A 26024-nucleotide genomic window follows, 5' to 3' on the forward strand; every position below is an offset into this window, starting at 1 on the left:
ACCCCCTGTGGGGCTTGAACTCACAACCCTGAGATCAGGAGTCACATGCTCTTCAACTGAGCCAGGCTTGATTTTGACGGGAAAGCCAGCAACATGATTTTATGAGATCTTTTGAATAGGGAAAGTGAGACTTAGATATATTTTTCCTAACCATTAATTTAAAATCTGAGCATTATGGGATTTATGGGGGAAAAAAAAAGCCCAAACAGTATGAGGCCAACCAGGATAGTATGTGTTTTAGACTTCCAGACAGGATCTTTTGCCATTTTTACAGATTTTTCTGAAAGGTCAAGATCAGCTGTGCTGTGCAGTGAATGTCTGAAGTGTGTGCTAGTAACAGCTACCGCTGTGGTGTAAATACATACATGGAAAGTTGTAGTTATGTATTTATGAGTCTATTTGTTGCTTAATTTCAAAGGGTAAATTCCAAACTCCAGTCCTTGAGATTAAATCTTTTTATTCCGTTAATTTTCAAATAAAAAAAGACTCCGGTATTCTCATGTCTGTCACTCAGTATCAGCATTATGCCAATTCTAGTTCATCTCATACCCTGCACCCCCTTACTCCCCACTCCCCCTGTTCTTTTAAAGGAAGTCCAAGGTCACATGTCTTTCTTCTGAAAACATTTCCGCTTGCCTCTTAAGGATTTTTTTTTTTTAAACATGACCACAGTCTCTTCTGACTTCCTTTTACTGGACGTGAGGAGTAGGATCCGCCGTTTCTCATCTTCTCCCTTCCTCTCTTTGTGTCTGTGAATTTAATATGGAATTGTAAGCCTCTTCCCTCATTTGTTTCTCCTTTTTATAACAGACCCAAACTTATAAACGATAATCACATTGTGCAGTCACTTTTTACATCTAATACCTCCCCGAGTGACTGTTTTCAATAATCACCATCAATCCTTCCCAACCATGACTTCCTCATATTTGAATTCTTATTTTGCCTTCATTTGTCATTACTATGAACCATGTTTTCATGTGATTTATACAGGAAGTGTGGCTGTGTCATCATCCATATACTTGCATATCTTAAAATGCTTTTCTTGAGTGAGGGCATGAATGATACTTGCTTATGAATAATTCTTGGGACATTGGGTTTTTTTCTTCGAAGCTCTTGCTGTAAATCAGTTTGTCTTCAGTTATTTAGTGCTTCAGAGATTTATAAGGTGAGAAGAGAAACACTGTGTGGGGTTTTCCACTGAAGGGGTAATGTTCTGCCCTTGCATAATTAGGGCTCTGTGGCATGCTACAGTACCCTGTACATTTTTTTTTAATTTTGTTTTTACATTTATTTATTTATTTTGAGAGACAGAGCACAAACGGGAGAGGGGCAGAGAGAGAGGGAGACACAGAATCCGAAGACAAGCTCCAGGCTCCAAGCTGTCAGCACAGAGCCCGACACGGGGCTCGAACTCACAAACTGCAGGATCATGACCCAAGCCAAAGTTGGATTCTCAACGAACTGAGCCACCCAGACGCCCCTACAGTACCCTGTAAGTTAAGAACTTTTCTGCTATGTGAAATAAGTGAGAGAAATAAAGATACCATATGACTTCACTCATATCTGGAATTTAAGAAAAAAAAACAAATATGCAAAGAAAAAGAGAGAGAGAGGTAAACCAAGAAACAGACTCTTAACTATAGAGAATAAACTAGGGTCACCAGAGGGAAGGTGGGGTGGGGATTAAGGAACGCACTGGTCATGAGGAGCACCGGGTGATGTCTGGAAGCGTTGAGTCACGATATTGTGCACCTGACGCTAATATTACACTGTATGTTAACTCACTGGAGTTGAAATAAAAACTTAGAAAGAAAAGAAGTGTTTGAGAATTCTGGGACACTGCTAAGGAATAGGACTTATCACTGTACGCTGAGCGTTGTGTGAATCAGAACCCCCAGAGAGCCACACAGAGGCATCAGTTTTAGAATCCCTGCCTTCATTTGTGTTTCGGAAACTCTAGGTTTTCATTCTCAAGAACAAAAGCAAACTTGGGCCACATTAGGAAACTACATGATGCCAGATATCCTTGAACCCATTCTCTTTCAGAAAAACTTCAGAAGAGAAAAGAAATACCTTAAAATATGATTTCTCTTTGCTAAAACAAATCACTTCATAGCACCAGTGGAGATGTTGGCCTCTGAAAATATAATCCAATGGCAAAAACCTAATTTAAAAACATTTTTAAAATGTTTTTATTTATTTTTGAGAGAGAGAGAGACAGTGTGAGCAAGGGAGGGTCAGAGAGAAAGGGAGACGCTCAACTGACTGAGCTACCCGGGCGCTCCCAAAAAACTAATTTTTAATGTAAACCCCTCAAAGACAATGATTTAAATGTCTAAAACACGGCAAACATGACCAAACCTTGTATTGAAAGGTTTTTATCTCAAACTTTGAAGAATAGGACTTGTGGATTTTTTACGTACAGTGTTATTTTCAGAGTAGAAAGATCTTTAGTTCCAGGGTGGGAAATGAAACTTTGGGTTTTAGGAAGCAAGCACTTGGCTTTAATTTTGATATTCCTGCTGGAGGGAAGAGTGGTATTTTCTCAGAAGCCTCCTTTAAGATAATTCATGAAAAGTAATGAATGGCTGATTCTTAACTTCAGAGGATTGACTTCTTAAAATCAATTGAGAAGCACAGATACATATTATACATTCTTTCATGTAGGTATGCATATGTATATATTTTTAAAAATATACATTTTTTTCTGAAGTATAAAGAATGCTTTACTCCTTTTGGTAGCCATCTGAGTGTTCTATTAAAAATAGAGTCAAGGGGCGCCTGGGTGGCTTAGTGGGTTAAGCATCCGACTTTCGCTTAGGTCATGATCTCGCCGTTCGTGGGTTCGAGCCCCGCATCGGGCTCTGTGCTGACTGCCAGCTCAGAGCCTGGAGCCTGTTTCAGAGTCTGTATCTCCCTCTCTCTCTGACCCTCCCCTGCTCACGCTGTCTTTCTCTCTCTCTCCTAGAAATAAATAAAAAATATTAAAAAAAAAAATAGAGTCGAGTGGGAGGTATGGTGGGCATGGTGAGGCCTCTCAGTACTTAGGTCATTTCTATGTTTCCCAGTCTCCTTTGCAATTACATTGGCCAGGTGCTCAGCTCTGATCAGGGTGAACATGAATGGAAGTGATGACATTTGCCTCCCCCACAGGGAGTTAAGCTTCCTTTCCCCACTCTCCTTTTCCTAAATATGCCTATAGGGTGACTTTGGATCCACTACGTGGCATAGCCACCAAGATGGAACCAGTCACTGGGTAGAGTCTGACCTACCTCAAATTGGCATGACTGAAAAATATGCTTTTGTTGTAAGGCAGTGAGATTTAGGGGCCCTGTTTATTACTGCAGCATGAGCCGGCCTATCTGACTGATATAGAGGAGTTGTCTGAGTTGGGCTCTTTGCAGTAAAGATCTAATATTTGGTGTCTGGTGTTTTTGTCAGCCAAGGGGAAACATTTATTTGTTATTCATGAAAACATTTCTTAAATTTTATGAAAATCATATGAAGGATTTTTGCAGTTACTTTTCACCATTCACTTTGGAACTGATCACTGTTTCCTTTCTTACTTTGGACGGCATGAGCTGGCAACCTAGATCTTCATGAAGGTAAGAGAGAATCCAAATGAGCTATACAAGCACAACTCTGGGACAATAACCATACCCTTTATGATAAGCTGAAATATTATTTGACTTCATTTTTGTTTTGCTTTTAATGTGACACAATTGTCCTGGGTTCTATGAGCTACAGATGGAGTAATTGAGGAACTTTTTCCACCTTTGCAAAGACTATACCCCCGGGCTTCCTTAATGTCCTCATCAAAGGAAGGCGATATACAGAGGGCTCACTGAAAGCCCTGAATCTGGAGTCTCGTTGGGCTGTCCTGCCTCTGAGTTAAAGACAGCCATGCTGCTGGTGATCATAGCATAATGTATAGAACTGGTTTTTTTTTTTAAATGTTTTATTTATTTCTGAGAGAGAGAGAGATAGTGTGAGCAGGGGAGGGTCAGAGAGAGGGAGACAGAATCTGAAGCAGGCTCCAGGCTCTGAGCTAGCTGTCAGCACAGAGCCTGACGTGGGGCTTGAACTCACGAACTGTGTGATCATGACGTGAGCCGAAGTCGGACGCTTAACCGACTGAGCCACCCAGGTGCCTATAGAATTGTTGAATCACAGGGTGCCTGGGTGGCTTAGTGCCACGGGGTGCTGATTGCCAGCTCAGAGCCTGGAGCCTGTTTCAGTCTGTGACTCCCTCTCTCTCTGACCCTCCCCTGCTCACGCTCTCTCTCTCTCTCTCCTAGAAATAAATAAAACATTAAAAAAAAAAAAAGAAAAAATAAGGAATTGTTGAATCACTATGTGGTACACCTGAAACTACTATAACATTATATGTCAACTATACCTCAATAATAATACTAATAATACGAATACTAATACTTTGCTATTATTATTAGCAACCTCAGCTAGAAATCTGCCGTAATAGGTACTGGAGGATTGCCGATTAACATTTGCATGCGAACTATAGAAGATCTAATCACGACATACTTCCAAATGAACCTTTTTCTCCAGAGGTTTGTGAACATCTTAAGTGTTAAACTAATTACTACAGAATTCTTTTCAGAGGGCCTTCAAAAAAAAACCCCCAATTTTATCCTTACTGAGCTTACTCTTTCTCACATGAAAGCAGGACAAAATAATTTTGTCTTCTGAGTACATTTATGTTAAGGTATTGGATACTAGAAACATAATTCCTTTTTTACTAGGATATTTTTTTTCTTCTCTTCTGCATCCTTTTCATCACACAAAGCAGCACTGTCTTTGTAGCTACACTTTGGGGCCTCGACATTTATTTTTGCCCTTTTGGTCTGTAACATCCCCAAACAAGTGCTTTGATCAGCTGCTCAAGGGATCACATGGCTGGAACAGGAGGGCACTTAGAAGCCTGTGCTCTTAGAGACGCATTGATGTTGGAACGATATGAAAAATAATTTCGTGGAGGGTTCCCTGGCTGGCTCGGTCTGGAAAGCATGTGACTCTTGATCTCCAGGTTAAAAAAATAATTTGGTGGAAGGGACTTTCTTGTCGAAGCTCGGACCGTTTTTATTACTGAAGAGGGGCGCATACACATATCCACATATAAATCTGTATCGATAGATGGATTTGACTTCTTGCCAGTGTGGCTTTATGCTTTCTCTCTTTCTCTTGTCTATCAGTTAGGGAGTGATTAGCCCAGGGGACACTCGGCATTCCATTTGCACTCCTCGTCCTGAGTGAAAGAAAGGAAGCAAAAATCCCAATGGAGAAAAATATTCTGAGGAAGACAGGTGCGTGATTATATGTGTGGGGGTATGAATTTATTTTGTAGCAAACTAGTGGCCCACGTAGGAGTACTTTAGGTTGAATGCACAAAGAAAACTCTATTAAGAAATCTGACTTCAGGCCCGTGAAATTATAGTCTACTTTGTAAATCACAGTCAGAAGACATTGAATTAGAAATGAAATCAGCACCAAAAAAAAAAAAAAGACAACAACCAGACACCTGGGTTCAAATCACCATGGAGCTGACTTCACACAATGTAACCATCCAGTGTTTCTAAACTGGCATTCTCATCTCTAAAACAGGTCTAATGACCCCAGTGCTACCCACCCAGTGACATTGGTTAAGAATCCACATGAGCCGAGGGGCTCCTGGGTGGCTCAGACGGTTAAGCGTCCGACTTCAGCTCAGGTCATGATCTCATGGTTCATGGGTTCGAGCCCCGCATTGGGCTCTGTGCTGACAGTTAGCTCAGAGCCTGGAGCCTGCTNGATGCAGGTGTCCGCAGGCCACCTACCTTTGGAGGTTTGTTTTCTTTTAACTTTCTATTTTGAAATAATGATGTATTCATGGTTAAGTTCCAAGAGAGGATGTGCAGTGGTCCCAGGCATCTGTCACTCAGCTTCCCCAAAGGAAAATGCGTGACTGTTGTACGATACCAAAATCGGGGAAACTGACTTTGTGCCATTCATAGAGCTTTTTCAGGTTTCCCAAGTCTTCCCGAGCACTCGTGTGTGTGTGTGTGTGTGTGTGTGTGTGTGTGTATCTGTGTGTACTCCTAAAAAGTCTTATCACACCTGGAGGTGTGTGTCACCACCACCGAAATCAAGATAAAGAACTGTCCCGCCTCCCCAAAGTTCCCCCAATCGTTGGCAACCACGAATCTGTTCTCGAACTCTATAATTTTATTTCGAGAAAAGGAACAGTTCATTCCTTTTGCGTATCAACAGTTGATTCTTTTATTGTTGCTTCATTAGTATTCCATAGCATGGACATACCACAGTCCTTCGTTAGACGTTTGAAGGACTTTTGGGATGTTTCTAGGTTTTGGCTCTTCTCCGTGAAGCTGCTGTGAGCGTTAGCATACTGATTTTGTGTAAATGAGTGTTTTCATTTCTCCCCGGGGTAAGTGGCCAATAGTGAAATATGTGGGCCATGTGATTGTTGCATGTTTGGTTCGGAAAGAAACTGCCAGATGGTTTTCCAGACTGGCTGAGCCACTGTGCGTTCTTACCAGGAACACTTGGGTGATCTAGTTCTTCTATATCCTTGCCAGCACTTGGGTTTTTTTCCATTGTTTTCTCATTTTAGCCATTCTGATAGGGATGTAGTAGTATTTTATTGTGTTTTTAGTTTGAGTTTTCCTTGTGGCTATGATGTTAACTATCTTTTTCATGTGTTTATTTGCCATCTGCATATGCTCTTTGATAAAAGGCTGCTATTCTAGTTGGATTTTTTTGTTATTTTATTCCAGAGTTTTGAGAGTTCTTTATATAGTCTAAATACGAGGCCTTTGTCAGATACAGGATTCTCGAATATTTCCTCAAAGTCTGTAGGTTGTCTTTTTATCCTCTTAATAGGGGTTTTGGCAGAGCAAAGGTTTATTTTTGATATTTTGAGGTTCAACTTACTATTTTTTTCTTTAGGAACTATATTCGGACGTCTAAGAACTCTTCTTAGCCTTAGGTCAGTCAAAGGTTTAGAGAAACTTTTTTTTCCAAGAAGTTTTATTTTACTTATGGTTGTACTTTTTAAAGTCCGTGATGCATTTTGAGTTAATTTCTGTATAAGACGTGAGGCTTCAGTCTAAGATTTTAAATGTTTCCATCATCGGCCTCTAGACATCTAGACACATTCTGGCCCATGTCTGTCTCCCTGTCTACTTTTCTACCTTTCTAGACATTATTTCACTTTCCTACCTTACATTTCATCTCTTTCACTCTTTCATTAGGCCATTTTCAGTTGCTCATTTCATATTCCTCATATACCATCCTAGCTTCTTATTTCCTTAATGATCGAAAGATTGTACTTATATGGCTATCATCTCCCACTGACATAAGTCATGCCGAGAATATGATCATATGTTGATAATGTTTATCTTTCCCAATATACTGTAAGCCTGTCGAGAGGAAGGAGCATATCCTTCTCAAAAGCTGGCCCAGGTGTTGCAGATAACATGGATACGGTTATATTTGTAGAATTAAAGTGAATCAAGTTCTACCGTCCTTATATATGCTAGAAGAGGGACACGTTCACCTGTATGAGTATCTGTATTCAGATGCGACAAAAACGATTTTTTTGAAGAGGCAGAACTGATTGGAGAGGCCAGTAGCATCCCAACGGGCTCACTCCTGACTGCTCATACCTTGGCTTTACAGGCTGACCTATTCCGAAGTCAGGATGGCAGCTAGGATTGCGTGGGGCTGGCGGTACATTTGATTTCAGGATGCCGTGGGAAGATGTACCGCTGATTCATAAATACTTCCCCAATTCATTTGTCTATGGTTCTGCTTAAAGCGTTCCCCCTAAAACACTTAGAACTTTGAAATTATATGTGTACACACACACATATATTACATATTATATGTATAGGTGCATAATATATATATGTGCACACACACAAAACATACGTATGTTGTTGCTGTTTCTTCAGAAATCTCTTTTGCATTTAGGATTAGACACCCATTAATGAAGGACTTCTGGCCAGTATATCCATTTCATTTTAGTTTCCTAAAGACCTAGTACTCAGGTGATAACGAGGGCAGTGGGGTTTCACATATTATTTGTTCATGTCTGTCCGAAAGCTCAAAAGTGAAGGTCAGTACATTTCTACAAAAAATCTTTTTAATGACTTAGTGAAAAACCCAACACTTGGGGTGCCTGGGTGGCTTAGTCGGTTAAGCATCTGACTTTGGTTCAGGTCATGATCTCATAGATTGTGGGTTCAAGCCCCAGGTCAGGCTCTGCAGTGACAGCTCAGAGCCTGGAGCCTGCCTCAGATTCTGTGTCTCCCTCGCTCTCTCTGCCTCTCCCCCACTTGTGTTTGTTTTTCTCTCTCTGTCTCAAAAATAAATAAATAAGCATTTATAAAAACAAACAAAAACACACAACACTTTCCTTCTTTTCCCAACTGGTTAAAATAACATGACTGGCACGAAATCATGATTATTCTCAGGGTATGAGCCATCACACAAGGAACGATAAATGTTTCGGTGTTAAGGTATTTGGGTAGGTTTGCCGCGGTATGATTGAAGCATTTAATTCTCAGCTCTGATTATTGGAAGCCAGTAGCACATGCTCATCCCCTCCACTCCAAGTAACCTCGTAAGAGATGATTCTATTAATAGTGAAGAGGATTTACAGACTTAAACTACAAAGATACACACAACACTGAGCAGGTAAATTGTCACTCTTTGGGGAAATAATGTTACCCATTGATAGAATCCATGCTTAGAAAATTCACCTTAAGAAACTATGTATTTCAGAAAAAGCATCCCTTAGCTTCTTAATGTTCTCATGTTCCTGTATTGTCTTATCAGTTTTTTCTCAAGCAATTTCGGTAGAACGTGGTCTGTAATTTTTCTTTCATTACTACATGGGATATAATTTTTATTTTGGAGAAAAACATCTAAGCCACAGTAGCCACAGAGCATCAATAGTCATAAAAACCTATGGCTAAGTTTTCTGCTTGTTTAAAACATCACCTCCTGAAACAAGCAAAAAAACAATAAAAAGTAAGCATTTGTCTTAGTAAAGGGAAGCTGTTTAGATCGGAGGAAACTGGACAGAGCAGGTAATTATTATCAAGGTTCTAGTTTTTCTCTGGGGGTCGGCTTGAAAACATTTTGACAAATTGTCAATAGGATAGAGTGAGCAGTAGCTCCCTGAGCCAAAGCTTGCTTATGGTTTCATATTCTTTCCAGATAAACCTTTTCCTTGTCCAGAAAGGATCATGGAAGGTGGAGATCATCTTACCTTGACGTCACGCACAGTCTTGGGGCTTCCTTCATTTTCCATGGCTTGGTGAATACTGGCATTATATCCCTCAGCCCGAGGCAGGGGCAGAAATTGCTTCCACAGAGATGGCCTGGAGAAATGTTTCTGGAGGCACTCTGGCTTGTCTGGGGAAGGACTGGGCATGTTTTTACAGGGAAGGTCCAAATGAGTCCTGCAGCCTGATTTTAACAACATTAGCCCAGGGTCCACTCTGTTTCTCTTCAATTGGCCAATGCTGGACCATCTGTCAGTCAGCTAGGGACCTCTCTGGAAAGTTACACTATTTTAAGTAAAAGGATAATCTGTTTGGTGGATCAGCAGCTTATCCACCGTTCTTTAGTGTTCTATTCTGGGTAGAGCCTTCTATTTTGATTGTCTAGGTGTGTTATGACTGCCCCCTACTGGCAGAAATGTACTACTAATTCAAATTTAATCCTCAAATGGAAAGAAATGATTTAAGTGATCTATTTGCTTAGGATAGAATGATAAAATAGATTGCTTTGCAATATTCTGCATTAGTTGTGCGAGGCAGGGACTAGGGCCGATAATCTTGGGCTGTGCAGTTGAGAGACGGGCGGTCCACCTAAGCTGTTTAGGTTTCTTCAAAGGTCATGTTAGCAGCAGTCAGAAATGTGGCTAGAAATGTATGCTCAACTCATACCCAAAATTAAGCCCAAGGATTATTACACTTCTTGATTGATGTCATGTAGGATGAAAGTGATTTTTCTTAGGAGGTAACTGGTCATCTAATGACTAAGCCAAGAGTTGGCTTCGCACATCATACTTCATCTTTGTAAAGTGCCTTATAAATAAAGATTATTCAACAGAGTGCAAAAGGGCAGGACATAATACCTTGAGAGGTGTCTCGTGCTCAAGGAGCCCCTGGTGGGTCTGGGGTGCATGGAGATAAAGGCCCCAGGTGTGTATCCTGGAGATTATGAACTGAAGAAGTTTCCTTTAGGAGCACCTGGGTGGCTCAGTCGGTTGAGTGTCCAAATTCGGCTCAGGTCATGACCTGTGGTTTGTGAGTTCGAGCCCAGCATAAAGCTCGCTGCTGTCATGCAGAGCCTGCTTTGGATTCTTTGTCTTCCTCTCTCTCAGCCTCTCTCCTGTTCATGCTCTCTCTCTCTCAAAAATAAATTTTCAAAAAATAAAGCAATAAAACAAAAGTTAGCTTAAAATGGGTGATGTATCTAAATAGACATTTCTCCAAAGAAGATATACAAATGGCCAATAAGCCCATGAAAAGATGCTCAACGTCATTAACCATTAGGGAAACGCAAGTCAAAAGTACAATGATTTTACATGTAATAGGTTGGTTTTAATCAAAAGACAGACAACGACAAATGTTAGTATGTGGAGAAAATAGTACTCTCATGCATTGCCCGTGGAAACATAAAATGTCACAACCACTTTGGAAAAACAGTTTGGCAGTTCCTCAAAGTGTTCAACATAGTTACCATAAGACCCAGCAGTTTCCTCCTACATGTCTACTGAAGCCAGAGAAGTGAAACGTGTGTTCACGTGAAGGCTTGCGTACAAATGTCCAGTAACTGGAATCCATATGCCCATCCACTGATAACCAAAGTGAAGTATATCCGTACAACAGAAAAGGATGAAGTTCGGACACAGGCTGTAACATGGATAAACCTTAAAAACATGCCGAGAGAAGCCAGTCACAAAAGACCACATGGTGTGTGATTCCATTTATAAGAAAATGTCTGGAGCAGGCAAATCTAGAAAGTAGATTAGTGGTTGCCTAGGGCAGGGGGTTTGGGGAAACTTCAATGAATAAGAAGTTTCTTTTTCGGGGTGACGTAAATGTCATAAAACTGATTTCGGTGATGGTTTCACAACCCAGTGAATACACTAAAAACCCTTAAGTTGTATATGTTAAATGGGTGAATTATATGGTATGTGAATTTGATCTCAATAATGCTGTTAAACCTTTTTTAAAAAGAGAGGCAACTTCTTCAAGTGACCAAATGTTTCAGCACGGTGCAGTGGGTACATAACTTGACAGTTCTGTTCCCCGGGGTCAGTTGAGTGAAGATACGGTCGAACTATATCACTGGTCTGAGGGTCCCGGGACCTGGTTCTGGACTCAGAATGAAAATGGTATACGTGGTATTAATAATCTCAACTTGACGTGGGCAGCCTTTGGGCTGGAAGATTATTTTTTCCTCCTACTCATTTTTCTTGGTGCATTTTGTGCCTGGGGAAACCTGTCTGGGATATTAGGTGGTGTGTCCAGGTAGTACTACAGTTGGGACCAACCCCCCCCGTGTCCACATCCTAGGGCCAGGGCACATTGTCCTGAGCCACTCCGCAAACCAAATCATTCATGTTTCTCTTTTTCCTCAGTGATGTCATTTCGGCCCACCAGCGTTTTTCTCTTGCTCTGACTTGTGTTTTTGCACACTCTATTTTTGGGGTCAGACCTTGGAGGAAACATTTCTTTCAAACATTTGTTAAGTTCTCCTTAGCATTTTCCCCATACTTGTAAAAATTCTCGTTTTTGGAAACTGCTTTCTATTTCTATGAAAATTATTTCATCTTAAATCAGATTTGTCAACAATTTTATCTAGGTCTGCTAATAAAACATTGCACACTCAGTTCTTGAGAGATCCTGGTAAACATTATTGTTTCGTATTCAGGGGGTATGTGCGTCTAGGGGCACACAGCGGCATCGATTGGCCTTCCCTGGCATTCTGTGTAAAAAACCAAGTTTGCTGGAGATGGAAGTAGGAGGAATTTGCAGGAAGAACGAATTTTATCATCTGCCAGAGTTGAGTAAAGTACTTATTGGCAAATATGTATTTATTTTTCATTACCTCAAGAAACAGGACATCTCCTTAAGGGTCAGTGTAACTGACAGACCTGTGTGTGGGAGGCACAAACAGCTGAGAGAGTGGTGTGAAGAGAGAGGTTAGTGGATTCCTAATCTATACGACTCTGACTTGGGTGTTAGCTCCTCAGAGAGGCAGAAAGCTGGTGGGTTGACAGCCAGTTGAGTAAATGGTAATGGAGAGGAACAGAAAAACCATCAGCCTGGAGGAGGCCAGCCAACACTCTTCCCTCATGCCGATGAGACTGACGATATGCAGAGCCACAGAGGGACATCCTTACAGGGGTCCATCTCCAGTTTCAGACAGTGCTGGAAGACCAAGACCAGGGAACTTCCCAAGACTGCCCAGTTGGCCGTGGGTCACGGCATTTGCTCTACTGACAGGATAGGCAATGTTTGCCGGGTGTCGTGGATCCAAATGGTTACCTTGGTTTTCCTCCATTACTGGGTGTTGAAAGTGGTAGAAGAGCGGTAGTAGGGTCACTTAATCCTGGATTGATAGCCTTAAAGACCCACACGTGGGCCAGATGGAAAGGTGTGCAAATCACTAAGTGATCCTTGACTTTCAGCCAGATTCAATAACTGGAAAAGATTCTGGGTTGTTCCTTTAGAATGAGTAAATACATTTTATTTATCTCTCTCTCTCTCTGCCTATCATCTATCTACCTCTATTAGAGAGAGAAAGAAGCCTGGGCACACATGAGCAGGGGAGGGGCAGAAGAGATAGAGAGAAGCTCAACCCTGAGATCAAGAGTGGCATGCTCTACCAATTGAGCCAGCCAGGCACCCCTTGTTGCACTTGCTCTTAACAATTATGTTTAGATTATTCCTGAAAAATTCCCAAGATATTAAACAGCTATCCACAATCTCAAGTTATTTCTCTTGTTGAAATATTTTGTAACAGCCATAATATGAACTTATTTGACTAGTAAACCTAAGTAGAACTAAAGTTCTATGTCTGCGTTGTATTTAATGTTGATAACTCTGAAGACATGAATGTTTTCATTAAGCCAACCCAACTTGGACTAGCTTTTGTATACCAAAGACGATCCCAGCTCATGTGAACTTGAAAAACATTTGGGTTAGTTTCTAGATTTGAGAAAATACTTAATTTATGTAAATACTTAATTTATTTTTAAGTCAATTAAATAGAGTGTCATTACAAACTAATTTTGCCAATACCATCTGGAGATAGAAAAATCACACATTTATAACACACACACACACACACACACGTATAAATGTGTGTGTGTGTAATATATTGAAGGATTTGTCCGAGTAGACATATATATGTGTGTGTGTCTGTGTGTGTGTATAAATATGAACATATAGCAGATACTTTTTAAATTTTAGCCATGAAACAAATCTAATAATACAAACTCACTAGTTTCTAAAAGAACTGTTGGATCCAAATTGTGTTTCTGGCAGTTGCAGTAAATCAAGATTACTTGCTCTGATGACTAAAGCTTCTTACTAGTATTTGTGATAGACTTAAGATATTTTCATTTGCTTTTTGTAAAGAAATTTTTGAAGGGGCAATTTTTAACTCATTTAGTGTCTTAGGAGACTTCTGCATACCCATTATTGGAGGGAAGTGTCCTTTTTCTCTAGGGCACCTTATAAACTGATAAGGTTATCTAGGTTAGAAGTTCCCCACTATGGCCACTGTAATTTAAGATTATCTTTGGTCAAGTTCATCCGCTCATTCAGACATACCTAGGTTCTGGGCTCATAATTTTTCTCCATATTCTCAGCCAGAGTCCTAGATGGAGGAGTCCCAGCTCTTGGAGGAACGCATTTCGTTTTGCTCTCTCTCTTTTTTTCATTAAAACAGAATTTTACCTTCGGGAGGCCTCACGACGGAGGCAGCTTTGGACCAAGTCTGGAAAAAGAAAGGCTCAGAGCAAGCTGGAGGGCTCACCGTGCAAAAGCGGCAGAGCTCAGATCAGACAGGAACTTTCTGCGCCCTCAAAGACAGAAGTAGTCACAGTGGACTCCGCAGGTACCTGTGCCTGAGTGCTCCCTGAGGGCCATCAGGGTCTCCTTTGGATCTTGTTTCTGACACCAGAACTTTTAAAAGACAAACTGAGGCATGATGACATTTTGAAGGGTTTGTCCGAGTAGACATAGACTCCAATCAGGCAGTGCTGAACCGAACATGGCTTGGAGCACCCTGTGAACAGGAGTTGGGGGAAAGGCTTTTACAGAGCAGAAGCAGAGGCGAAGCAAGGGACTAGTCACGTGGCCACAGCTTAAGCAGTGGCCTCAGTTCAGGAAACCTAGTTGGCTGTTTTGATTTGTGGCTCTTAAATTTTGTCTTCTGGAAGGATGCAAGTGCCTCCATGGGAATTGATCTGGCTTAGGTTTTGGTTTGCTTACGTAGGCTCCCGACGCCTGATGGCCATCTGGGTCTATTGAGGACCAGCCAGCTGACACACACGCTCGAAACAAATCAGGGGGTCAGACAGCGTCCAGGCAACGCTTGGCCATGCTCTGTTTCCTGCCCTTTGCCTCCTTCTAATTAGGATCTGTGTTTCTAAAGGTGGCGACTAAATGGTGGTCCCTAAAAGATAGGTCCACATCAGATCCTCGGAGTCTGTGAATGTTTCCTTATTCGGAAAAGGGTCTTTGCAGATATTATTAAGTTAAGGATTTTGAGACGAGGAGATCATCTTCAGTTATCCAGGTGGGCCCTAAATCCAATGACAAGGGGCTCATAAGGCATAGAGGTGGGAGGAGGATTGTGACCGTGGAGGTAGAGTTTGGAATACTGCAGCCACCAGAAGCTAGAAGAGGCAGGGACTAGATTGTACCCCAGAGCCTTGGGCGGGAGCATAGTCTCGCTGACACCTTGATTTTAGATTTCTGGCCTCCAGAACGGGGAAAGAATACATATCTGGAACCTCTGGGGTTTTTTTAGCCTCCAAATTTGTAACAATTTGATACAGTGGTCCTAAGAAACTAATACAGTCAGAAGTCCTTTTCTTTCTTTCTTTTTGTTTTACAGTTTATTTATTTTTGAGATAGAGAGAGACAGAGCATGAGTGGGGAGGGGCAGAGAGAGAGGGAGACATAGAATCTAAAACAGGCTCCAGGCTCTGAGTTGTCAGCACAGAGCCCGACACAGGGCTCGAACCCACGAATCGTGAGATCATGACCTGAGCCAAAGTTGGACGCTTAACTGACTGAGCCACCCAGGCGCTCCAGAAGTCCTTTTCTTAGTCTGAAGCAGTGCTTCTCTATGGTTTCCTCATTTTTGCCCAATCCAAGAGAGAGAGAAAAAAAATCAAGCCAAAATTTAAAGTGAATTTAGTTTCTCCCTAACAAAAGAAGCTAAATACTAAAAATGTTGGCAGATAGGGTTGAGTCATTATGGGTCACAGATCACTGTAATGTCTATGGTTTTCTCAACTTCAAGAACCATTTTGCCACAATATTATCTCCCCAGTTTCCATTGAATGTACAAGCTCTAAAAATATAGGAAATGAGTAAAAAGGAGAAAATTACTGGAGAAGGAAGCATTGACTATGTAGACAGAAATCAGTGGAAATTTAGGCCAACTAATCTTTTTATTTTAAGAAAGGTCTATTTGGAGAAAAAGCTATTAAAAGTCAGTTTGCAACCTTTTGGTCAACTTACAAAAGTTTCCTGAGAATAAAAGTTATTAAAAAGAATGTGTTATATATATATATATGTTACATATTTAATGTTTATTTATTTTTGAGAGACAGAGTGTGAGCTGGGGAGGGGCAGAGAGAGAGAGAGAAAGAGACCAGAAACCGAAGCAGGCTCCAGGCTCTGAGCTGTCAGCACAGAGCCCGACGCGGGGCTTGAACCCATGAACTGGGAGATTGTGACCTGAGCCGAAGTCGGATGCTTAACCGACTGAGCTACCCAGACGCCCCAAAAAGAACATTATATTGCAAATGAACTTTGATAGCAGTAGAATATAAGAACTTTGATAGCAGTAGAATATAAGAATATAGAGAAGTGTTTAAGTTTAGATGAAGCAGCAACTGAATGATACAGAGATAGTAAGTGCTAAGTAGGTTCTGGGCTGGGGCTTGGTTGATGGCTGGGGATGAGTAGCGGAGGAGGGTCAAGAGGACCTTCCTCGTATAAGGTGAGAGGTGGAGTGAAGGAGAGACACGGAACCCGTCAGGTCTCTTCAGCTTGTGATAACAAATGGACTAGAGCCCAAGGGAAGGAACGGCGTTGGGTCCATATTGCAGGGAGCATTGAATGCTAGGCCAGGAAGTCTGGATTTTGTTACATGGGCAATAGGTAGGGAGTACATATTCTTCCTCAATGTTTATGTCCTAATCTCTTCTTTTTAAAAATAACTTTTTTTAATGTTTTATTTATTTCTGAGAGAGAGAGAGAGCGTGAGCAGGGGAGGGTCAGAGAGAGAGAGGGAGACACAGAGTCTAAAACAGGCTCCAGGCTCTGAGTTTAGCTGTCAGCACAGAGGCCGCCGAGGGGCTTGAACCCGTGAACCGCGAGATCATGACCTGAGCCGAAGTCGGACGCTCAACTGACTGAGCCACTCAGGCGCCCCCTAATCTCTTGTTTTTATAAGGACACCAGTTATGTTGGATTCGGGCCCACCCTAAGGACCTTATTTTAACTTTTAATCACCTTTTTAAAGACCTTACCTCCAAGTCACATTCTGAGGTACTGGGGATTGGGACTTCATCATGGGAATTTTGGGGGGAAAGACACAATTCGGCCCAGAGCAATAGTTATATAAATCAATTTTATGCCAGTGGTTTAACTTCTTATGTGTGAGTTTTTAATATATTTCCCCTAAGAATAAGTATAAATTCAATCTTTTAATATTTTCATTTTCTTCCTCTCAGTATCTGTACTCTTGACACATTGATACAAAACTCAGATATTTTCAGACTCAACATATAAGAAAGTGACAATAGAATAAAATTTCTTCTGGGGCGCCTGGGTGGCTTAGTCGGTTAAACGTCCAACTTTCGCTTAGGTCATGATCTCGCGGTTCGTGGGTTCGAGCCCCGCGTCGGGCTCTGTGCTGACTGCCAGCTCGGAGCCTGGAGCCTGTTTCAGTCTGTGACTCCCTCTCTCTCTGACCCTCCCCTGCTCACGCTGTCTCTCTCTCTCTCTCTCTCCTAGAAATAAATAAAACATTAAAAAAAATTTTTTTTAATTTCTTCCTCTCTTCTCTAAGCTTCATAATGAATAAAACTAGTGTTTTTAACTATTTGTAAAAATGGCAGCTTAATATATCCTTTGTTTAAATATGGTAATCAAAGGTATTTTATTATAATCAAAAGAACTGAAATTGAATTCCTTGAGCTTTATCAAGTTTAATTTTTGTTTAATTCATCGAAATATAAATTATCCATGGAACTCTCACCTGTTCTGGTTTATTATTTTCTCTACTCTGACCAAAAGTATACATACAGTATATGCTTCAGTTTGAATAATTTCTAGATCTACCAACGACGTTCGCCTCCTTTCTGTAGCATGACATTAAGCATTCATTTTTATGATAAAGTATGATATTCAAAAAATATCTTGAAGATGAAGCCCCAGACCCCTTTTCACTATCAGACCTAGTAGGATAATGAGATGTGTGTTGGTGTGGGTCAGTGAAAGCCCTGTTTCTCTGAGTGCCTCAGGAAAAAAATTCTGCATGAATAAAGTGAAAAATTTCTTGATTTCTCCACTTGGTTTACTTTGAAACCTGGCCAGTGAATAAACACATTTACCTGATGGCAGTAAGAAGTCATCCTTACTACTTACTACTTATTTTAGGGAGGTTATAGTCCAGATATTAGCTCTTTGAGATATAAAAGAGAAGTTTAGGGGCACCTGGGTGGCTCAGTTGGTTAAGGATCCAACTTCAGCTCAGGTCATGATCTCATGGCTCGTGGGTTCCAGTCCCAGGTTGGGCTCTGTGCTGACAGCTCAGAGCCTGGAGCCTGCTTCAGATTCTGTCTCGGTCTGTCTCTGCCCCTCCTCTGCTCATTCTCTCTCTCTCTCTCTCAAAATAAATAAACAATTAAAAAACATAAATAAAAGAGAAGTTAAAAGATTGGGTGTTGGAATTTAGTCCTACCAAACAGGTTAAATGAGTGGTTCTTTGGCCACGTATAAAGACCATTGTTAACTTCAGCCTTTGAAAATCTCCATAAAACTGTAATCATCCTTCAGCCTGCCCTGAAACTTCCATCATCAAGGCCAGGAGTCACCTCTTACTCACAGAATATTTGGGGCCCTTTTCTCTCTTCCTTCACGTGACCTAGCTGTAGCATCTGACACAGTAAGCCGGGCCCTCTGCTTTGAAACTTTCTGCCCCTTAGTGTTGTCAGCTCTCCATAGATTTTTCCAACTACCTATCTGGAAACTTCCTTTCATTATTCATTTTCCCCTTCCTAATCCATAAGTAGTATGTCCCTGGGATTCTGCCCTCAGCCTCCTTCACTTCGTACTGTTGGCCAACGGCATCAGTTCTCAGGACTGGCCTTTGTGTCCCACGTGGAGGACACCCACATCAGATCTCCAGTCCAGCCTCCACGCCAAACTCTAGAAAGATCGGTTTACCTGATTCCTTGACATTCCCAGCTGGTATTCCACATGAATTTCAAACTCCACACGCCCATGTGACTGGCACCAACAGGTCCATTGTGTCTAGACTTCCACAACTGCCATCAGAAAATAGAGCTCAGTTCTGCTCCAATATATTTTGCTAAAATCTTGATACTGGTAGGCATCAAGACGGAATAGGTTATAGCCTGCTTTCAAACTGACTTCCAGGAAGAAACGTTACATGGACATTATACATGAAACTCAGAGCACAGTATACATTCCATTTCTTCCCCATTTCATCTTTATTCACATGGCAACCCACATCCCATAACTAAGATATTAAGAAAAATGATAAGAAGGGAGGATTTTAATATTTGTTTTTTCAGATGTATAGTTTGGATCCTTGTTTTTCTCAGAAATTCTTGACCTCTCGTGATATATGATATTGCTTACATTCCAGAATTCTGCACCCAGTGTCTGTCCTCAAGGCACCCACCATGACATGAATCGCAAGAGGATTTCTTCCAATATCAGAGGCACTGAGATTTATATTTTNCATGACCCAAGCGAAAGTCGGATGCTTAACCGACTAAGCCACCCAGGCGCCCCTGAGATTTATATTTTGTATCTCGATAGTGGAAACCAGTTTCCCTGTAAGTGGGGAATAAAAATAATGATATGAGGACATTTAGGATATTGGAGGGCCATTTTTTATTTTTTTATTAAACAAATTTTTTAAATGTTTGTTTTTGAGAGATTGAGAGACAGAGCGTGAGCAGAGGAGGGGGTAAGCGGTGGGGGGGAGGGACAGACAAAGAGAGAGACTGAATCTGAACCAGCCTCCAGGCTCCGAGCTGTCAGCACAGGGAGGGCTATTTTTTAAATTTAAAAATTTGTATTAAAATTTTTTCTGTCTCATCTCATCATCTCATCTCATCTCATCTCATCTCATCTCATCTCATCTCATCTTAAATTCCCGTATAGGTAGCATACAGGGTTATATTAGTTTCAGGTGTACAATATAGTGAGTCAACAATCCATACATCATGTGGTGCTCACAACAATGCACTCCTTAATCCCCATCACCTATTTCATGCATCCTCCCACCCACTCCCACCCACCTCTGGTAACCCTCAGTTCTCTAAAGTTAAGAGCCTGTGTCTAGGTTTCTCTCTCTCTCTGTCTCTCTCTCTCTCTCTGCCTTGCTTATTTGTTTTGTTTCTTAAATTCCATATGTGAGTGAAATCATGCGGTATTTGCCTTTCTCTGACTGACTTATTTTGATTAGCTTTATATTCTCTAGCTCTATCCATGTTGCAAATGGCAAGATTTTATTTTTTTAATGGCTGAATAATATTCCATTGTATATGGTACCATATCTCCATCCATTCATCTATTGATAGACACTTGGGTTACTTCTATATCTTGGCCATTTAAAATAATTCTGCTATAAACATTGAGGTGAAAGTATCCCTTTGAGATAGTGTTCTTGTGGTGTTTTGTTTTGTTTTGTTTTGTTTTTTGGTAAATACCCAGTAGTGTGATTGCTGAATTGTAGGATAATTCTATTTTTAACTTTTTGAGGAAACTCCATACTGTTTTCCATAGTGGCTGCACCGGTTTGCATTCCCACCAATAGTGTACAAGGGTTATGCTTTCTTTACATCTTCACCAACATCTATTGTTTCTTGAGTTGTTGATTTTAGTCATTCTGATAGGTGTGAAGTTAGATCTCATTGTAGTTTTGATTTGCATTTCCCTAACGATGAGTGATGTTGAGCACCTTTTCATGTGTCTCTTGGCCATCTGTATGTCTTTGGAGAAATGTCTATTCATGTCTTCCACCCATTTTTAAATTGGATTATCTGCTTTTTGGTGTTGAGCTCTTTATATATTTTGGATGCTAACCCTTTATCAGGTAGGTAATATTCATATATCTTCTCCCATTCCATAGGTTGCCTTTTAGTGTTGTTGATTGTTTCCTTCACTGTGCAGAAGCATTTTATTTTGAGAGTCTCTATAGTTTATTTTTGCTTTTGCTTCCCTTGCCTCAGGAGATATGGCTAGAAAAATGTTGCTACAGCTGATGTCAGAGACCTCACTACCTGTGTTCTCTTCTAAGATTTTTATGATTTCAGGTCTCACATTTCGGACTTTAATCTGTTTTGAGACTATTTTTGTGCAGATTGTAAGAAAGTGGCCCAGTTTCGTTTTTTTGCATGTAGCCAATCAGCTTTTCCAGCACCATTTGGTGATGAGTTTGTCTTTTTCTCATTGGGTATTCTTTCCTACGTTGTCAAAGATTAACTGACCATATAATTGTGGGTTTATTTCTGGGTTTTCTATTTTGTTCCATAGATCTATTTGTCTGTTTTTGGGCCAGTACCCTGCTGTTTTGATTACTACAGCTTTGTGATAGAACTTGAAGTCTGGAATTGTGATAGCTTCAGCTTTTCTTTTTCAAGATTGCTTGGGTTTTTTGAGGTTCCGTGGTTCCATATAAGTTTTAGGATTTTACATTCTCAATCTGTGAGAGTCACTGTTGGTATTTTGATACGGATTGCATTAAATGTGTAGATTGCTTTGTAGTTTGCTTTGACATTTTAACAGCATTTGTTCTTCCAACACATGAGCATTTCTGTGTGTTATCTTCAATTCTTTTATCAATGTTTTATAGTTTTCAGAGTACAGGTCTTTCACCTCTTTGGTTCGGTTTATTCCTAGGTATTGTAACTACTTTGAGTGCAATTGTAAATGGGATTTTTTTCTTAATTTCTCTTTCTGCTGCTTCATTGTTAGTGTATAGAAACACAACCGATTTCTGCATATTGATTCTGTATCTTGCAACTTTACTGAATTCATTAATCCGTTCTAGCAGTTTTCTGGTGGAGTCTTTGGGTTTTCTACATAGAGTATGTCATCAGCGGATAGAGAAAAAAGTTTTACTCTTCCTTACCAGTTTGGATGCCTTTCATTTCTTTTTGTTGTCTGACTGCTGTGGCCAGGACTTCAGTACTATGTCAAATGACGGTGACGAGTGGACCTCCTTGTCTTGTTTCTGACCTTAGCGGGAAAACTCTCAGCTGTCCCCCATTGAGCACATTGTTTGCTGTGGGTTTTTCATATGTGGCCTCTATTATGTTGAGCTACGTTTCCTCTAAACCTACTTTGTTAGGGCTTTTATTATGAATGGATGTTGTACTTTTCAAATGCTTTTCTTTTTTTTTAACATTAATTATATATGAGTGTGTACACACACACACACACACACACACACACATTTCTTCCTTCCTTCCTTTCTTTCTTTCTTTTTACAAATAGTTTATTGTCAAGTTGGTTTCCATATAACACCCAGTGCTCAAATGCTTTTCAAAGGAGGGCCATTTTGAGAAGAAAGGAACTGAATACGTTTTGATAAAAGCTTAATTTATCATTTACCTCTTGGGCTGGAAGGAAAGCAGGAAGTATTTTGCTGATTTAAGAAAATAACATTACCTCTGTATCAGCTTTTGGAAATGTATTAGTACACGATTACTTTATGCTTCTCCTCTTTCTGTGAAAGCTTCTTTTTCTCTCATATTTGCTTTCAAAGGGAAATACCCAGACTTCTGCTCCTGGCCAAGGCAGAATGACTGGATGAATTTACCCTTCCAACCAAAGCCACTAAGAAACTAAGAATGAATAAATAGTACTGAAGACATTGGACGTCAGCAACGAAGGGCACCAATGCCCAAGAGACGGGAAACAAATGATGTGGGCACTAGGGATGTCCTGGCTTACTGCTTTGAGGAAGTTTTCAGGCTCTGGCTCAGGGATGGAAACTCAGGTAGATGATGGTGGTCATCCCTGAGGTGAGGAGATGAAGCAGGGGGCTTGGAGAGCCCACGGCAGGTGGAGTTTCCAGGGCTGAGTGCTGGAGAGGAAGAGCCACGTAGAATGAGAATTTGAGGATCTTCAGAGGGTTCCTCTTGAGTGTTCAGCTGAGTACTGATGAGTGTACTCATGTAAGGAGACTAGCGGATGCTGGGGAAAGAACCACCCAAAGGATTAGAACAAACAGCCCTTGGAGCTTACAAAAGGCTGGGGTTAGCACCTGTTCTCAAAGGCCAGAGTGGGGGCACTTAACAACTCTCAAGATGTTGGGTATTCGGAACACAGAGGGTTTGGCCTCAGTATTGGGGAAAATGAATCCTAGACGACAACGTTGCTTTGGTTCTGCCTAACAAAGCTTAAAAGCAAGACCCAAAAGGATGAAACCACAGATAATGTAAGTGTGTCCTGAACCAAACTCAAGAATAATTATGGAAATAAAAAAAATATCCTGGCACCCACGTAGGTAAAATCCACCCATTCTGGCATTCAATAAAAAATAACCAAAACTTATAAGTGTGTGCACTCTCTCTCTCCCTACACCATGTGAGGACAGCGTGGGAAGGTGGCCATCTACAAGCCAGAAGGAGACACCTCACCGCTAACTGAACGGCCAGCACGTGCTCTTGCACTTCCAGCCTCCAGAATGGTGAGAAATAAAGCCCTGTTGTTTAAGCCACTGGGTCTGTTGTATTTTGTCATGGCAACCTGACTGACAAATAAGAGTTTTCTGGGGTTTTTTTTTTTTTTTTGCTATTATAAAAAAATATTGCACCAAAACTCCTGGCACATTTATCTTTACACACTCATGCTGATAGTGTCACAACAGACATTCCCGGAAGTTCGCTGGCTTGTTTACGGCGCCTGCACACGTAACCTTGGAGTAGATATTTAGGCTGTTCTTTCTGGAAGTGCCTCTTTTGTGTTCCCATGTGCCACGGTGATGTCATTCTGCAATGGTAAGGCCAAGTATTCCCACCATAGCCTAGAATGTGCCTTCATATTTGGAACGACAGATCGATCAGATACAGGTAGTCATCCTTCTGCTTTCTTCATAGGCGCACTACTGACATATTTGGGTAGAAAATGCCTTGTGTGTGGTACTGGGCTGGGAAGCCTCCCCAGCACTCATCCCGAGTCCCTGGGCACCAAATGCCAGAAGCACTCTGTCCCTAGCCATTGCAGGAGGCACAAAAGTCCCAAGCAGTTTCAAAGATCCCTGAGGGGGTTCCTTCCCCAATCCCAGAAACTCTGAAACATGTATCAAATTTAAAATATTATAATTAATGTTGTATGTAGGTGATGAATCACTGACTTGTACTCCTGAGATGAATACTGCACTGTATGTTAACTAAAATTTACATAAATATTTTCAAAAAGTAAAAAAAAATATCATAAAGAGTTTGTGTCTTACAGCTTTGTTACCAATGAAAAGTTTTTTCTATTATTGTGGTTAGTGGTGGTTGTGGCCATCATTGTGGTTAGTATCTGCAATCTTTCTTTGATTCTAATTCCACAATTCTCTTATAAGCAATCCTTCATTAATTTAGGTTAGAATCTCACATATAAATGGACTCGATCCATAGCATCAAATTTATTAAAAGAAAATTTCAAATAAAAAGAACAACATAAGGAATACCCATGCACATTATTCAGATTTAAACAGTTTAACACTTTGCAGGATTAGGCAGAATTTTTAAAAAAAATCTTCAGGGACTCCTGGGTGGCTCATTTGGTTGACTATCTGACTCTTGGTCTCAGCTCAGGCCATGATTTCATGGTGCATGGGTTTGAGCTCTGTGTCTGGCTCTGTGCTGACAGCATGGAGCCTGCTTGGGATTCTCTCTCACCTTCTCTCTCTGCCCCTCCCCTGCTCTCTCTCTCAAAATAAAAGAAATTGTAAAACATATTTTACTTTAGAAATATAACATGAAGTAGGGCCCCTCTGTTTACTCCACCAGCTATACTAATGTGTATCCTTTCCTCTATATTTATGATAGGCAGAATAATGGCCTCCTGAAGATAGTACTTTCAAATCTCTGGAACCTGTCAATATGTTAGCTTACATGGCAAAAGGGAAACAAGGTTACATGTGTGATTAAGGTTCAGGACCTTGAGATGGGGAGGGTTACTTGCATTAGCCAGGTGGGCCCAATCCAATCACGTGAACCCATCAAATCCGAGGGCCCTTCTCAGCTGTGTTGAGAGTCAGAGGGGCTGTGATGTTGCTGACTTTTAAGGTGGAGGGAGGAAGACATGAGCCAAGAAATGCAGGCGGATTCTAGAAACCGGATACAATAGGGAAACAGATGGAGACCCCTGTCAGGCTTCTGACCTAGAGAACTGTAAAAGAAAAAAAAATCTGTGTTGGTTTAAGCCAGCAAACTTGTGGTAATTCCTTAAAACAGCAATGGAAAAAAATATACATTATACCCTGTTACTATGTGTATATTCACAGCGTTTTAAAACTTGGCCTACGTTTTAACATTTTTTAGTAAAATGTGTTGGGTACATCCCTCTGAGTGCTGATTAATTACGTGTAACTGACCACTTGCAGTATGGAGTAGTGTTACTCATTATCTTAAGACAAACACGGTAGTTGAGGCCTGGACTGGGGCAGTCTCGCTCAAGTCAGGATTGTTAAATTTGCTTGTTCAGTAAACACAAAAGTTTTTAGTATAATTGCAAATGCTCCATGAAATATGATTTCCTCAGTCTGCAACCTGAGGGGAAGATAGCTTTTGTGACCCACGTCTCAGCCTCAATTTCATCTTTAAAATCCGAATGAGATGGACTGCTTCCTTGAGCTGTTAAATCCACGTTGAAGTCAATCTACTTAAAAGCATTAAATCAAATATATTTTTTTTTAATGGCGGTTTAGGGAAGTTTTGGCCCGATTCTCTGCCTTGGGCTGGGGACCGCCACCGTAGGGGGCCCGGGGTTTTCGGGTGGTGGGTCCTCCGTGCCCACCCCGCTCCCCTCCCTCTTGAGGGGCTAGCCTGGGCGCAAACTGAGCGTCCCTCCGGGCTCTAAGTCCCCGGTCGCGCGGCCTCTACCGCCCCGCTGTGAGCAAGACTCCCCCGAAGCGCAACAGGGCTCCCTGAGCTGTTTTGGACGCTCCCGGCTTCCGGCTTCCGGGCGGTCAGGTGCCTGTGCTCACGTGACCGGCCCTTCTGTCATTCCGCTGCGGCTGCAGCTCCTTTCTGCCTGTGCCGCCCTCAACGTCTCCTGGGTGTGGGGACGTGTGCCCTTGCCGGCGCTCGGAGTCCCGCGGCCGCGCAGGCCTCTGCACCGGGCAGGAGACGCCCCTCGGCCCTGACTCGGCGCCCCAGCCGGGCGGTGCCCCCCGACGGCCCAGACCGCCGCGTCCTCCGTGCCGCCCGCGGGTGCGGTGTCGGGTCCCCTGGATTCGCGAAGTAAGCCCGTAGTCGCGCC

The 26024-nt window shown here is 41.5% G+C and overlaps 2 protein-coding genes across 3 annotated transcripts in view; one reads left to right on the forward strand and one right to left on the reverse strand.

Annotated features, from left to right (window-relative positions):
• The window catches only part of RGS20 (regulator of G protein signaling 20), a 77037-nt gene extending 67457 nt beyond the window's left edge, over nt 1-9580 (reverse strand). Inside the window, exon 1 of the mRNA XM_077765016.1 lies at nt 9290-9580. Coding sequence (XP_077621142.1) covers nt 9290-9505 — 216 coding nt within the window. The 5' untranslated portion in view covers nt 9506-9580. The remainder of the gene's footprint in view (nt 1-9289) is intronic.
• Nucleotides 9581-25760: 16180 nt separating this feature from the next.
• Nucleotides 25761-26024, forward strand: part of ATP6V1H (ATPase H+ transporting V1 subunit H) — a 107407-nt gene continuing 107143 nt past the window's right edge. For both annotated transcript variants that reach the window (XM_077765023.1, XM_077765024.1), the window contains exon 1: nt 25761-26005. The gene's annotated coding sequence lies outside the window, so the exon portion shown is untranslated. The remainder of the gene's footprint in view (nt 26006-26024) is intronic.

Source organism: Crocuta crocuta, unplaced genomic scaffold, assembly GCF_008692635.1.
Source record: "Crocuta crocuta isolate KB4526 unplaced genomic scaffold, BGI_CrCroc_1.0 scaffold94, whole genome shotgun sequence".
Taxonomy (NCBI): Eukaryota; Metazoa; Chordata; class Mammalia; order Carnivora; family Hyaenidae; genus Crocuta; species Crocuta crocuta.